General features: G+C 53.3%; 1 protein-coding gene across 2 annotated transcripts in view; it reads right to left on the bottom strand.

Moving 5' to 3' along the window:
* The window catches only part of TRAPPC9 (trafficking protein particle complex subunit 9), a 292,390-nt gene that overhangs the window by 195,353 nt on the left and 82,562 nt on the right, over window positions 1–14,475 (bottom strand). For both annotated transcript variants that reach the window (XM_075549225.1, XM_075549226.1), the window contains one exon: window positions 6,916–7,040. In XM_075549225.1, the coding sequence (XP_075405340.1) occupies window positions 6,916–7,040 (125 nt within the window). The remainder of the gene's footprint in view (window positions 1–6,915; window positions 7,041–14,475) is intronic.

Raw genomic sequence — 14,475 nt, 5'->3', positions numbered from 1 at the left:
AGCAGAAGAAAGACAGCCTGGTCTCGTCAGAAGCACAGCGGGACTTGGCCTCCCATTCTTTGGACAGGTTACCAGGAGGAACCAGCCCCTGAAAAGGACGTCATGCATGGTGAAACAGAGGAAGGGAGGTCAGCACCAAGGCTGCAGTAACGGGCTCAAAGACAGGCAAGGCTTCATTCTGCCCAAGAGGAAGTGGCCGGCACAACAGACCCATCTGTCTTGGAAGTACAGCCAGCATGGTCCTTGGAAGCAAGGAAGGCGAGACATCGCCCCACGTGCTTGGGACATGCCGTCAAGAGAGCCAGTCCTTGGAGAAGGACGCCATGCTTTGCAAATTACAGGGACAGGGAGAAAGAGGAAGGCTCTCGCTAAGACCTAACAGTGGAGCTGTGGGTGGTTTCGAACGACTGGCTCTGCAGTTAACAGCCCCACCAGGTAAGGTGGGCTGTGAACCAGGAAGTGCCTCCAGGAGATGGAATGACGCAGGGGCTGTGGCAGGGGCTCAAACATGGCGACCACGGCGAGGCCTGCCCACGACCAGGCAGTGTTTCCGCATTGTTGCTTTTCATTAATCTTTGTAACTTTTACTGCGCAGCTGTGGACATGACAGGTGCGGGGTGTCATACAGGCATCACCCAGCCTTCACGACAGGAAAGAGCTTACCATATAAGTACAACTTCAAAATGAACAACTTGACAATGGTGCAATAACTGTTGGCTGGACTCCAGCCCTTCCTCAGTTTCACCTGACTCCACCCGCCATCATTGGCGTGTGCATGCCCATGTCAGGCTATGCAATTTCAACACAGACACAGATGCGTGTAATCCCATCAAGAGACAGCGGTCAATGCCTTTAGACCTTTGCCCTACCAGCCCTTGTCTCTGGCTTCCACTCACCTGCGTCTTCATGCCGCGAAGGGCTATTACAGAGGAAGTGGTCAGAAACGTGGCTGTACCGGTTGTTATTGCAGATACATGCTATCCTTTGTCTGAGACAAACATGACGGAGGAGCATCGCTGGGGCACGTGCTAAGTGTAAAAGGCAGTCCCAGACCGTGTTCTAGAGTGGCTGTACGCCCTCATACTCCCATCAGACCCATGCGCTCCACGCAGCTTCTACAGCGCCCGTCTGCTCTGCTCCCAACTGAACAACACTTGGTGTTCTCACTCTCTTCCTCCCCGTTAGCCGTTCTGAGAGATGTGCAATGAGATCACACTGTGATGTGGTTCATTTCCCTGTCAACTAGTGGTATCGAACAGCTCTCCCTGTGTTTCCTCGCCGCTTCGAAGCTACCAGGTTCATGTCTTCTGCCCAATTCCTGATATTTTTAATTGGGAGTTTTGAGCATTCTTTCTGCTTTTCTATATTGGTCAGATACAGGTAAGGCTTAGCTTGTCGGCAGTGTTTTGTTCTCTTGAGCCTTGTCACTGCGAGGGGAAGAGCCCTGGTGACAGTGGAGGATAATGGACAGTATGTTTCCTCTGGGCCTAGAGACCTAGTCTTGGTTATCGTGGAGAGACTGCCTAGGGTGGGTTTTGGTGTTTTTTGGGGGGGAGTGATGTTTCTTGCTGATCCTCTCCTTTAAGGAGCATGATGTCCTTCTTCAGGGACTGGTTGGTTTTCTTGACAACAGAGACAAAGGCCTTAGATGAAGTCTCACCATCCTGGCTTCTTCCAGACAGACTGGTCACTAGTCGGGCAGTACCTTGCTCTTCGCCAGCAGCACCATCACTCAAAGGCATCACTCCCCCACTGCCTTCCTCCCTCAAGAAGACCTACAGCTCTGCTCAACCTTGGCCACTGGCCTTGTGTGCATCCCAGTGGCTATGTCTTGCCCATCAGACCAAGAGTCTCCTGAAATCAGGAGTGATGAGGCAGCGCTGAGTCCCTTTGTCACTGCCAACTGGCCCACCGTCTACACAACACATGCTTGAGATCCAGAGCTGAGATAAGCAGATTAAAAGTAAAGGGTGTCAATCCCAACTATGTGGACAGCTGCCCCTCCCCCAAGAATTTACTTCAGAGGACAGCACTGAAGCTATAGCTCAGGGAGAGGGACATGTCTGATCAGAGCACACAGGAGCAAATGAAGGGGGAGGAAGAGAGAGTGGAGCACATCCTAGCCCACCAAGCCTTGAGGACAATAACCCCACTCAGAACAGCCAACGCACAGAGAGGACCATATGGCTGGCCCCACTATGAGACACGACATCCCTCACTGACCCTTGGCCCTATGGGGGACAAAACTAGAGATACAGTGTCAGGATTGGCCTGGTCTGGCCTCCAACAACAATGCAAAGCATTAAGGGCATGCGGCAGAGCAGCTGGGGGAGCAGAGGGAGGTCCCAAGGGAGTGCCAAGGGCAGAGTGTGGGGCCCGAGCGTGGCACCCCATTGGACTCAACTAGAGTACTCTCCTAGAGGTCAGCAATCAGACCTTGAACTATTTAAAGATTTTTCTTTTTTTTAATTTTTTGTCATTGGTTTTGTTGTTGTTGTTGTGTTTTCTTTTGTCGCTTTGTCTTGCTATGCCTTTTTTTTTCTTCTGCGCTTCCTCCTGCCCTTGCCTCTTCGGAGCACATCTCCACTCTCCAGGGAACACCGGCCTGTGCCCACGCGTGTCCTTCCCGGAGCCGAGCCTCTGGCGCTGCCTCCACCATGCCTGGTGGCCTCCTCGCGCGTCCTCCGTGTTCACACCACGGCTGCAGCACTGGCCTCTGACCGGACAGAAGCCAAGGTGGAAATGCTCTGCAGGAGGGCCTTCCATTGCAAGCTCAGCTTCTCTCTGGCCCAGCGCAGCGCAGAGCAGGGCAGGGCAGGCAGGGTCTTCTGTGCTCAAGTGCGCGCTCGCTGACTCACTCACTCTCCCTTGCTCTTGCTCTTGCTCTTCCTAGGGGGCTCTACTGCCAGCAGGAAGATCCACTGGGACTGCCAGCGCTATGCCTTTTTTGTGCATATTATTATCTCTGCAGGTCTATCTAGATAAGATAGGCTGGAGGAGAAAACAATAGGAAAAGGAGGGGGGCGGGGGGGGGGGAGAAAGGAAGTGGTGTTGATCAACCCAGGGACAAGGGAACAAAAAGTGATCCCAAAGCAGTGGCAAGGAGGATGTAAGAGGCTTGGTAGGGAGGGCTTGATCAAGGGCAATGTAACCAAAAGAAATTACTGAAACCAAATGAAGACTGAGCATGATAGTGGGACAAGAGGAAAGTAAAAGGAAATAGAGGAAAGAACTAGGAGGCAAAGGGCATTTATAGAGGTCTAAATATAGGCATGTACATGTATAAATATATTTATATATGATGATGGAGAGATCTGTTTCCCCCAATAAAATGATTTTTAAAAATATATACTGGAATGACACTACCAACCAACTTTTAATTGGCACCAATAGGGCATTCTACAAGAACAGAATGCCCATCACTTTAAGTGCAAGATATAACATTCCCCAGCATAGACCAGATGCCAGCCACCAAAGAAGTCCCAATAAATACAAAAGGGCTAAGTCCAGGCAAAATATTTTCTCCAATAAAAATGGAATTAAACAAGAAATCAACAGCAGAAGGAAATATGGGAGACTCACAAATGTTTGCAAATTAAAGAACATACTTTCCAAATAACCTATGAGTCAAAGAAGAAACCACAAAATAAGCTAGAAAACATTTAGAATGGAATTATAGAGAAAACTACGGGCTGCAGTTAAAGTCATGCCCAGAGGGGTCCGTTGTAAATGCTCATCTTAGAAGCACCCCCAAGAGCGACAGCCAAAGGTCCCACCTGAAGAAAAAGGAAAGGGAAAACCCACAGCACACAAATGGGAGCAAATAGTAGCGATCAAAGGGAAAAAATTAAGTGGAAAATATGGGGGAAAGGAGAAATTATTCACATTTTTAGATACTAGTAATCACATTCCAAACATTAAGAAAACAATTACATTCACTAAAACATCAAGAAGAATACAGAACTGGGGAATAACTTTAGCAAAACCAGCACATGGCCCCTATACCAAAACAAACTCAACTCACTGCCCATCAAGTGGATTCCGACTCAGAGACCCGAAATGGAAGACTGGAACCTCGCGGGGTTGGGTGGGGGGGGGCGTGTTCTGGGGCTGTCACTCTCCTGGGAGTGGGAACAACCCTGCTGTAGTCATAAATCAATGGAGACGCATCCCATGTCCGTGGGCCCACACAACGCTGCTGAGATGGCGACCCCTCCCAAACTGACACTGACCCAACTGCACCCCTCTCTGACGTCAGTAGGCCTTTCTGCAGGAGCGGACAGGCTAAAATCCACAGAGAAGGGCCCCACTTCTAGATCAGGCAAACAAGGTTGAAAAAGAACAAGCTGGAGGACTTTCACGTCCCAGAGGCAAAACATATGTGAGCCTACTATGATCTAAACAGTGTGGGGCGTGCCTGAAGACATCCACACTCGTGAAACCACAGATAAAGACCTGATATCTGTGGCCAACTGACCATCACATGGGTCCAAAGGCAATTCAATGAGGAAAGGATCATTTTTAAACAAGTGCTCAGACATAACTGGATACCCACAGACAGAAACAATAAAATCAGACACTTACTTCACACCATGCCCGGGGGGGGGGGGGTAGGGGGGGTAGGGAAAGGAGAGGAGGGGGACCAAATGGATTCTAGATAAACATCAGTGCTGAGAGGAAATCGGAGGCTCGAGTCCCCGTGGACCTGGGGCAGAAGGTGACCAGTGGACTACAGCCGCATGCACCAGAACAAGAGACGGACCCAGAAGTCAGCAGGTGTGGCTTTGCTGCCCCGTGGGAAAGGCTTTCACTTCCAAAGGCACCATTGTGAACACAAAAAGGCACAGACGGAGCAGAAATATTTGCTAGCTACGCATCTGATAAAGGACGCCGATCCAGGTCCCCAAAGAGCCATTGGCTCGGTGACAAGAAGACAGAGAGACCCACCTTAAAAACAAGCATGCAGTCTGAATGGGCACTTCACCAGAGATGACATGCGCGCAGCCAGGACCAGAAAGGATGTGAGATCATTGGTTGGGGAGCCACGGTGAGTACCACCAGTCGCTCCCGCTGAGATCTCTGGGATGGGAAAGCCGGGAGCAGATGCTGGGATGCTCGAAGGCTGCTGGTGGGAATGTGGGCAGTACAGCCCCTCTGGAAAAGCCTGACACGGCCCCGCCCTGCACCTCCACGGCAGAGAGCGGCACAGAGCAGCACAGCTCAGCAAGCACCATCAGAGTCACTGCGCGGACACCTACCTGCAGGGAGCGCCCTGTAAGGCCCCAACCCAGCGCCCGTGAAGACACATCCACGCTAAGCCTAGGGCCCGCATGGCCAGTCAGCCTCAACACTGACTAATGGGGGAAAGACAGGAGCTGTCAGGGATTTCGTTTACGCAGATCCACAGTGGACATGCCCGGAAGGGGCATTCAGGAGAACAGGGGCCACGTTGCACTAGGAACGTCTAGTGCAAAACGCCCATTTCCAGTGCAAAAGGGCCAAGATGCCACTGACCCAAGCCACAATGTTTGCAATTGCCTCCTCTGAGCGCAGAAGCAGGACAGGAATGAGGACAGCCAGCAGAGACGGGGTGCCTTTGAACAGCGGCCCCATGGACTGCCAGAGAAAGCACCAACCTGTCTCGTGTATTCAGGAAGGCCAGTTCTGGGAGGTCACCATGCTTGGTAAAGCAGAGGGAGGGGTCAGTGAGAGAGAGGAAGCCCTCGACCAGAAGGCGTGACAGGGCAGCTGCAACCCTGTAGCCGGATGCTCTGATGTCAATGAGACTTGGTGGCTGGGAGCCCTGGTGCCCAGTAGTTACATACAGGGCTGCTAACCACAAGGTCCGTAGTCCAAGACACCAGCCACTGTTTGAGACAAAGATGGGCTGTCTACTTCTGTAGAGAGTAAGCGTCTGGGAAACGCAGGGGGACAGTCAGACCCTGTCCTGTAGTCAGCTAGGAGTCAGCATCTACACAATGGCATGAGGGGTGGAGCCAAACCTATCAATCACGTGGGAGCTGGATGGTGCCTCCTTGGGGGTGTGGGTTTTCGTGTGAGTGAAGGACTCTGGGAACTGCCTCTCTCTCTGGGACCCCACCTTCCTGCCTGCTGGAGCTCTGTCGGCCTCCATGCCCCAGGTGGGTCACCTGGCCCTAAGAGCAGTCGGGACCTGCCATGTTCCCACCGACCTTGGATCCACACGACTCTGCAGTCACCCACAGCCTGTGATCCTCCTGCATCCTGCGTCACCGGCCTGCGCCTACATGAGTCTTACGAGGGGCATGTGGGATGTTATGCTTCTTGATATCAAGCTCTTTCATAGGCATGAACGAGAGTCGCTGGACTTGTTTCTCTAGTCCACCTGGCCTCACAGAGGGCACGGACTGTGAGGAGGGCACAGGGTCAGTGTGTCCTTCTGCCATGACAGGCTCACTGTGAGCCCCACCAACCACAAGCAACAGCAACAGCAGCTCAGACACACAGGGCTTGGGCCCAGGCCTCCCCTGGAGCTCACCCAGAAGACCCGGGCACTTCGCACCCCACTGACACGCCACGTCCCCTACACATTCCCTGGGTCTTCTCGGTGCCAGCACACCAACGGGTGGAGGGTGTTGCCAAAGGGCCCGGTGGCGCACACAGATGACAATGCAAGCAACATCATTTTGCAATCAGGACATTTTCTGAAGCATAGGACAAGGTTGGTGCCCTCCTCCAGAATCACTGCCCTCTCCACGCAGCCGACAGAACACCGTTTCCAGCAAATAAGGGTGTGTGAGCCACCAACCACGGTGCCCCGCAGCGTCCCCAAGCACGGATATGCGGCGACACCATCGCATACCTCTTCCCTCCCCTGCCTGGCTCACAGCGCCGCACAGCAAGGAGCTGCGGGGAGGCCCGGCAACACGTGCTCACCTTCACGTGGCTGAAGTCCCCAGTCTTGCTGCTCTCGGGCGGGTGCACAGGCTTGCTGTCCGCTCGTGGCCGCACAACCTGCCGGAAAGGACTGGACAGCGGGAAGCCACTGATGCTGATGCCGTCTGGAAAACAAGAGCGCAGATGCTTAGGGCGGTGGGGGGGGGCATCTTTGCCCGTCTCGGGCTTCGTTGGATATTTGTTTTCAGGAGTCCCTCCCGTTCCCGTCCTTCCCACGGCTGCAACGCAAACCAGAGGGACTTCTCAGCAGATGGTGCATAACAGGCAGACACACACACACACACACGACACCCTGGACATGGACAACATGCCCAACAATGATGCGGACAGAGTGGGAGGCAGTGGTCGGGCAGCAGGACGAACATGGGCTGTGTCACCGAGCTGCACCCGTGAGGATCAACATGGGGGCAAGCGTGTCGTCGCCGGATGCTCATGTAAAGTGGAGGAGCAGTGAAAACGAGGTGGGTCCCAGACAGCATGGATGACCAGCAGAATGGCTGCAGCCATGGCTCCCACCCAAGCACACGGTGAAGATGGCGCAGGCCTGGGGGCATCCGCTCTGCGGAGCATGAGGTCGCTGAGTCAGGATCGCCTTGGTGTCACCTAAAGACACCGAGATGGGATTCTGCATCCTCAGCACCATTGGACTTTTAGGCTGGACGGTCTTTCGTGATGGGGGCTGTCCTATGCATTGGAGAGAGTTGACCGGCATCCCTGGGCTCTGCTCTCTAGATGCCAATACGACCCACCCTTCCCACCCCTGTTCTGACACCAAATGCCCCCGGGGCAACACTGGCCCTGCTTGACAGCCACACTCCAGCCAGGGACCAGCAGTGTGGTGCCCAAAGAGAAAGGCACCGAGAGTCTGGGTGACTGGTGTGAAGGGCATGCAGAGTCACCTCTGAGGGCTCATGGGAAGGTTGAGCACCCCAGGGGTGAGGAGACAGATAGTGGTCTCCAGACACTGGTGGAAGTCGACAAGCTGAGACAAGGGGACGTGAACTTGAGCTTCTTGACCTAATACAAGGAAAGCAACACCTTTAAAATGGGGTGCTCCGTTTCAGCCGGTAGAAAAGAAGTAGAGACAGACTGCTTTCCTCCCTTTTCCTGTGATAACAGGAGGAAAAGTATGCCTGGCGTGAGAAAGATCGGATCTCTGCTGGGGAAAAACACAACACTGAATCACTACAATCTCACTAAGGAGCCTTTTTGGCATAGAGGTTCTGAGCTGGGCTGCTAACCTCAGGGTCAGCAGTTCGAAGCCACCAGTTGCTCCATGGGAGATGGGCCGCCTCAGAGACCCTCAGTAAAGTCACTGTGACTCCAGAGTGGCTTGGTGGCCATGCATTTGGCAGGGGTGGGGTGGGGACGGGGGGTTATTAAGAGTGTTAGGTTAATAATAATCCAAGCTCCAGGTGATACTTGTGTGGTTTCCAAAGTCTGTTTTTGTGGCTATTGTCAATAAAAAGGGCTAAAATACAATTCCATTTTTATTTAAAAAAATATGTTTTCAGGGAAGTAACAGGAAACTGATATGAAAGAGTTCAAGAGGGAAGAGAATGTTTTGAAACTGATTGTGGTAGCAATCATACAATTCTGAACTAGAGAAGGATAGGATATCTGTATTAGCGTCCACTAAAATGGAAGGATATAAATTATATGTAGTTTCAAGTAAGGGCCAGAGCCAGGATTCATACTGAGGTCTGTCACACACACACACACACACACACACCCCATGTGGGACCCTGTCCCTGTGCTGGATGCTGTCCCATGGCAAACAAGCCCAGTCCATGATGGCCAGTGGAGACCAGAGGCAGGGTGCAAAACCACAGCAGGAAAGTAGGAGACTCAGCCACTGTGAGTTACCGCCAGTGATGGACAATGAGCCAAGGTCAGCGGTTCCAGGTTTTGCATAAGGCTTCCCTTAGACGTCCTTAGCTAAGGTGTGTCCCCTCACATGTTCCAAGTTGCAAAATGCCCGGCTGTGAGCAGCTGAGGTGAAGTGGAGTCAAACAACTTTCGGTTCAGAGGCAGCAAGTCTGCAAATGCAATTACCCTGAGTACATTTTTTAAAAAGGAGAAGAAGGCGCAGAATCGCCTCAAAGGGCTCATTAAGCCTCATACTCAAAATAGGGCCCGCAGGGGTCAGCCCTTGAGCTTCGATTTTGTCATTTTGAATTGATCTGTTTGCACGGATGATACCTGTGGAAGTGGCATGAGCCACCCCAGCCCTCCCAGAAGAAACGGAGGCCCTGTGGGTGCAGCCCCAGGTCAAGGGCAGGCAGCTTGAGGGGGGCAGACCTCAGTCTGCCCAAGTCAGACCAACTCCACCGACAACGACAAAGGAGGGTCAGGGCATTCTTGAAGTCTTCCCGGGCTGGAGCGCTAGCAAGGCGGGGGAGAATTACAGGGGTGTCTTCGAGCCGAGGGAGGCGGTGTGGTGGAGAATTACAGGGGTGTCTTCGAGCCGAGGGAGGCGGCGTGGTGGAGAATTACAGGGGTGTCTTCGAGCCGAGGGAGGCGGCGTGGTGGAGAATTACAGGGGTGTCTTCGAGCCGAGGGAGGCGGAGCGGTGGAGAATTACAGGGGTGTCTTCGAGCTGAGGGAGGCGGCGTGGTGGAGAATTAAAGGGTGTCTTCGAGCCGAGGGAGGCGGCACGGGGCCCTGCTTCCCTCAGAAGATGACGGCAGATTGCAGCAGAGTTACCGAGAGGCAGAGAACATGAGCTGAGCAGTGCTTCTGGGGCGCCGCACACAGCACTAGATGAAGGGAACTGATACCCAATGTCCCCCAGGAGAAGGCACAACTGGAACCCTAACCAACTATACCCTAGGTGGGGGTGGGGGAGGGCACTGGAAAGAAATCAGGCTCAGGTCAGTGCCAGCCTTGAATCAGGCCAGTCCAGAGCAGCTCTAGGCAAGTCTTCCACCAGAATGCCTGCCTTGCCACCGCTGTCCATGCCTCAAGTTTCCTCCCTCCTTTGTGCTGGGGCAATTCTCCCTCTGACAGCCATCTTCCCAATCCTGACACCCCAAACTCTCTTGAGTCGCACCCCAGATACCATCTCGCCCATAATTCCTTCCCCAGCGTCTCCAGCACAACTTTCTCCTAACCGCTGAGTACGAAAACTTTCATATCTCGACTTCAACTTCTCCTGAATGCACCTCAGGGAGAGAGGCCGTGAGGCAGGGCCGAGCTCACACATTCAGACAGGCCTGGCTTGGGATTGTGGCTCTCCACCCTTATTGCTTCAAAGTCCTCGTGCCCAGGATGGGAATAAGAAGGATGCACGGTTGTAAGGTTATCTAGAAGGGTGAGTGAGTGACTGGCTACATACAAAGTTTTACCACCATGCCTGGTGCGCAGCAATGGTACACGGAAACCACTGAGCAAAAGTGGCTGTCACGACCATGACAGTCACCGACGTACCCATCCCATCAGCCGCGGGCAACTTATGATGCCGAATGGTCTGGGCTGTGTGTTGACTAACCACGGTACGATGGCAGGGTCAGATTCCATGCCTGATTTATACTCCGTCATCAACTCCTGGTTACCAGGGATCCCCATCATGTGTGTGTCTCCGTGCAGAGGCGGTTAGCTCCTCTGAGTTCTCTCTCTCATCTCGCTCTCCTGGCTCTGTGGGCACAGTCTATAAAGACCCCCCACGACACAGGCTGTCCGCTGTAAGGGAACTGGCATCACGGGCACAGACACTTACAAGGCTTAGAGTGCATACTTTTCAGCAGCCTGACCTAGACACGAGGAGCCCTGGTGGTGTGGTGGTTAGAGGTGGGGCTATGAACTGCGAGGTCGGCAGTTTGAAACCACCATCTGCTTCTCGGAAGAAAGACAAGGCTGTCTACTCCAGTAAGGAGTGACAGTCTCAGAAACTCACAGAGGCGGTTCTACCCTGTCCTGTAGGGTCACTTTGAGTTGAAATTGACTCAGTGGGAGTAAGTTTGGTTTTGGGTTTGGGGCCTAGAAACTGGGTCAAGTGCATCTATAAGTGAGCACTCCGTGCAAAAGACCATCCACATAAATGGACTGAGGAATGGTCCATGCCAGGTGCCTCCTCTCCCCTCCCCTCCCCTCCTCTCTCTCCTCTCCTCTCTCGCCTGCCTTGCTCCTCCCAACCTAGGGCTCCAATCTTCATCAAACTAAACAAAATGGACTAGCTTCCAGAGGACTCAGATTCTTTTCACCTGGAAAGCACCGTCCTATTTTGCATGAACAACCGTGCCAGAGCCTTCTGTTCTGGGAATGGCCCAGCGGCACTGTCTGACGCGGTCAGCTGGTCAACGCCTGGCCCTGTGCTCTTTCTTCACCCCGGTAGGTAGTGCTGGGGCTCAGGGCTGGCCTGGCCTGCAAGGCCAGAGGAGATAATGCCCCACCCTGATGACTGACACAGAGTGAGGCCTGAGACAGGGTTGTCCTGTGAGGTTTGGCCTAGGAAGTCTGGAGGAAAAGACTACATTCTCTCTCCTTTTGCTCCTATCCTGCCCTCAACTTCTCCGTGCTCTTGGCTGTCCTGGGACCTGAGTCCAGGACCAGTGAAGGGTGATGCCAACATCAGCCAGGCCTTAATAAACCTTGGCGAGCCAGACACCTCAAGACAGGCCATCTTCTGGCTCAGAGAAGCTCCAGCCAGGAAGCCCTGTGGCGTCCTTACAGACGGAGGACGAGAAGGCAGTGAAGGACCAACAGCCAATAAATGGGGGCAAAGTGCAGCAGCAGCTCAGGTGAGTGGCAGGTGAGACCTGCGCCCAGTCAGAGTCGGCTGGACAGAGCACAGGGCAGCGATGGGAGGAGGAAGGGAACCCACTAAGGACCTGGAGGGAGGAAGCAGAAGCCAGTGCAGTGCAAGCAGGGGGCCCTCAAAGAGAGCAGAGGAGACTGCGGTGGTGATGGACAGACAGGGCAGGAGAAGCTGCAGACAGATGACAGGCAGCGTCACCCGGCAGGGAGACCAGGAGCCGAGTGGGGGTGCCATGGCAGACGGGGGCTTAGAAGGAGGCGCTGGGGGAAGTGGGCCAGGCTCTCCCTGACCGTCCATGGGGCTCAGCTCTGTGGGCAGCTCAGAAACACGAGCTGGCCTCCCAGAGGAGCGCTTCTCTCTGTTAGAGGGGGCGGGACGGGGCAGACAAGGCAGGAGAAACAGGATCTGGGGGAGGACCAAAGCCCCACAGTCACGATAGGAGGAGCGCTGGTGATGCATTGGATAGCTCAGCAGACTGTTAGGTGGTTGAAACCCATCAGCCCTCGGGAGACAGGGGAGGCCGTCTGCTCCCCTGCAGATGCACAGCCCCGGCCGACCCACAGAAAGGCTCTGCCCCTCCGATATGACGGTCTCGTTCAGAGCTGACTCGATGGCTGGGCTGGGGAGGCTCCAGAGGAGCTCACTCTGCTCCCCTGAATCAGAGGGAGGGTGTTTCGAGTGCTGCAGGAAGAGGCCTGATGCTGAGCAGTGACCTCAGGTCAGCAGCTGGGACCACGGGCAGGTGGGAGCCAGGAGGGCAAAACTTTTCCTGCTTGCTTTGATCATGTCCCCACTAAAAATGGAGGCTCGGCAAGACCACAGGGGGACGAATCCAGAGGGGAGCACCCGAGGACGGCGCAGGGGCAGGTGGGACCCTTCTGTCAAACTCGAGGTGAAGTGAGTCAGCGAGGATGGTGAGGACGTGGCTGGGCGTGTGTCCAGCTAAGGGAGAAGGACGAAGCACACATCCCTGAGAAAACATGCGAGCAAGGACCCCGAGAAACTGCTTTAGGAGAGCAAACAACTGCGAACGAGGAATCTACAGCCAAAAATATGTACGCACCATGTCCCAAACGGGGAGAGACAAAGCCTTTTTCAGAGTAACCAGTACTGAGTAACCTTACTGGAAGCGGGCTTACTCTATGAGGGATGTTTCAAAATATGTGTTCTTCAGAAGAAACGGAATACGTGTGAAGATCACCAGGCACACAGAAGTCGGAAACCGGACAGGAGAAAATGTTTCCTATGGTTAATGGTTTAAAACATATCTGTTTGCAGCACAGACGGCGGTGCACTGTTTATGAACATAGGGGCAAGATGCAAACGTCGATTATACTGCTGTAAACCAACAGAGGAAGGTGGGAATCTGAAATTCTTACAAAATGAATACTGCCATGTGTTACTGTTCATTCATTTATTCTTACCTCAGTCCACCGAGGCACATGGAAGCAGTGACCCCCAGCGCAGTGGGTGTTCCTAGTGCCCAGTCCTTAGGCTCCTGTCCAGTACAAAGAAGCAGGCTCTTCAGAGAAACAAACAGTGGCTTTGAAGACGGGGCTGAGGCAGCGCACAGTGAGGACGGACTTTACTAACAAAGGGCAACGATATGTCAAAAGAACAAAGAGGCTCCCAAGGGGAGAGTTGGAACTATCCGAGAAGTGAAATAAATATCCTAATACTAGATTATGACTCAAAATAAATGTCCATGAGCCCAGACTCATAACATTTTTATTGGCTGAATAAATAAGTGGAAGAGAAGAGATTGGTTTTTTTCTTAGAGAAGAATTCTAAACAATAAGTGTAGACTGGGTGAGGGAGGCAGGAAGTCGCCATACGAACGCCTGAGGAATAACTGCCTAAGCCAGACCCATGGATGAAAGCCAGAAAGAGAAGACAAGAAACAGGCGCTGCCTCCAGGTGTCAGGTTTAGCAAATGTCCACAGATTTGCTGACGCATGTCCTTCCCTCAGAACAGAGCAAAGGACAGAGAAAGAGACTGGAAACCAAACCTCCCGTCCCGTGTCGAGCGCAGTGCTTCTGAGAACCGGGTGCAGACCGTTCTAGACACGCACAGTGCTGATAACCTAGGGAGCTCTAAAGAATGAGTGCACTTGGAGGCCTGCCTCACACCATGAGGACTCAATGTAGAAGGTGAAGGACAGATGCCCTAGAGGGACACAGAAGAGCGCACCTTCTTGACCTTAGATTACTCAATGGACTCTCAGCTAGGACACCCAGCGCACAGCGATGACAGAACAAACAGACCAGGCGTCTTCAGGACTTATCAAGATCTGCTGAACTGGAGGAAGATGCAAAACTACAACAACTAACTCCGTGCCACCTACTCCATGCCAAGATGGCAGCTTTCCATTCCACGCAGTCTCTGTCCGCTCACAGCATACATCCCATTGACAGCATCCAGAGTCCAACCCACACAGGGTCGATCCCACGCACAGTCCATCCACTCACAGTGCATCCACTCACAGTCCATCCACTCACAGCACATCCACTCACAGCGCATCCACTCACAGTCCATCCACTCACAGTGCATCCACTCACAGTCCATCCACTCAGTCCATCCACTCACAGTCCATCCACTCACAGTCCATCCACTCACAGTCCATCCACTCACAGTCCATCCACTCAGTCCATCCACTCACAGCACATCCACTCACAGCGCATCCACTCACAGCGCATCCACTCACAGTCCATCCACTCACAGTCCATCCACTCACAGTCCATCCACTCACAGTGCATCCACTCACAATCCATCCACTCACAGT

The sequence above is a fragment of the Tenrec ecaudatus genome, chromosome 5, assembly GCF_050624435.1.
Source record: "Tenrec ecaudatus isolate mTenEca1 chromosome 5, mTenEca1.hap1, whole genome shotgun sequence".
Lineage (NCBI taxonomy): Eukaryota > Metazoa > Chordata > Mammalia > Afrosoricida > Tenrecidae > Tenrec > Tenrec ecaudatus.
Note: the sequence above shows the minus strand (reverse complement) of the source record. Positions and strands in the feature narration are given on the sequence as shown.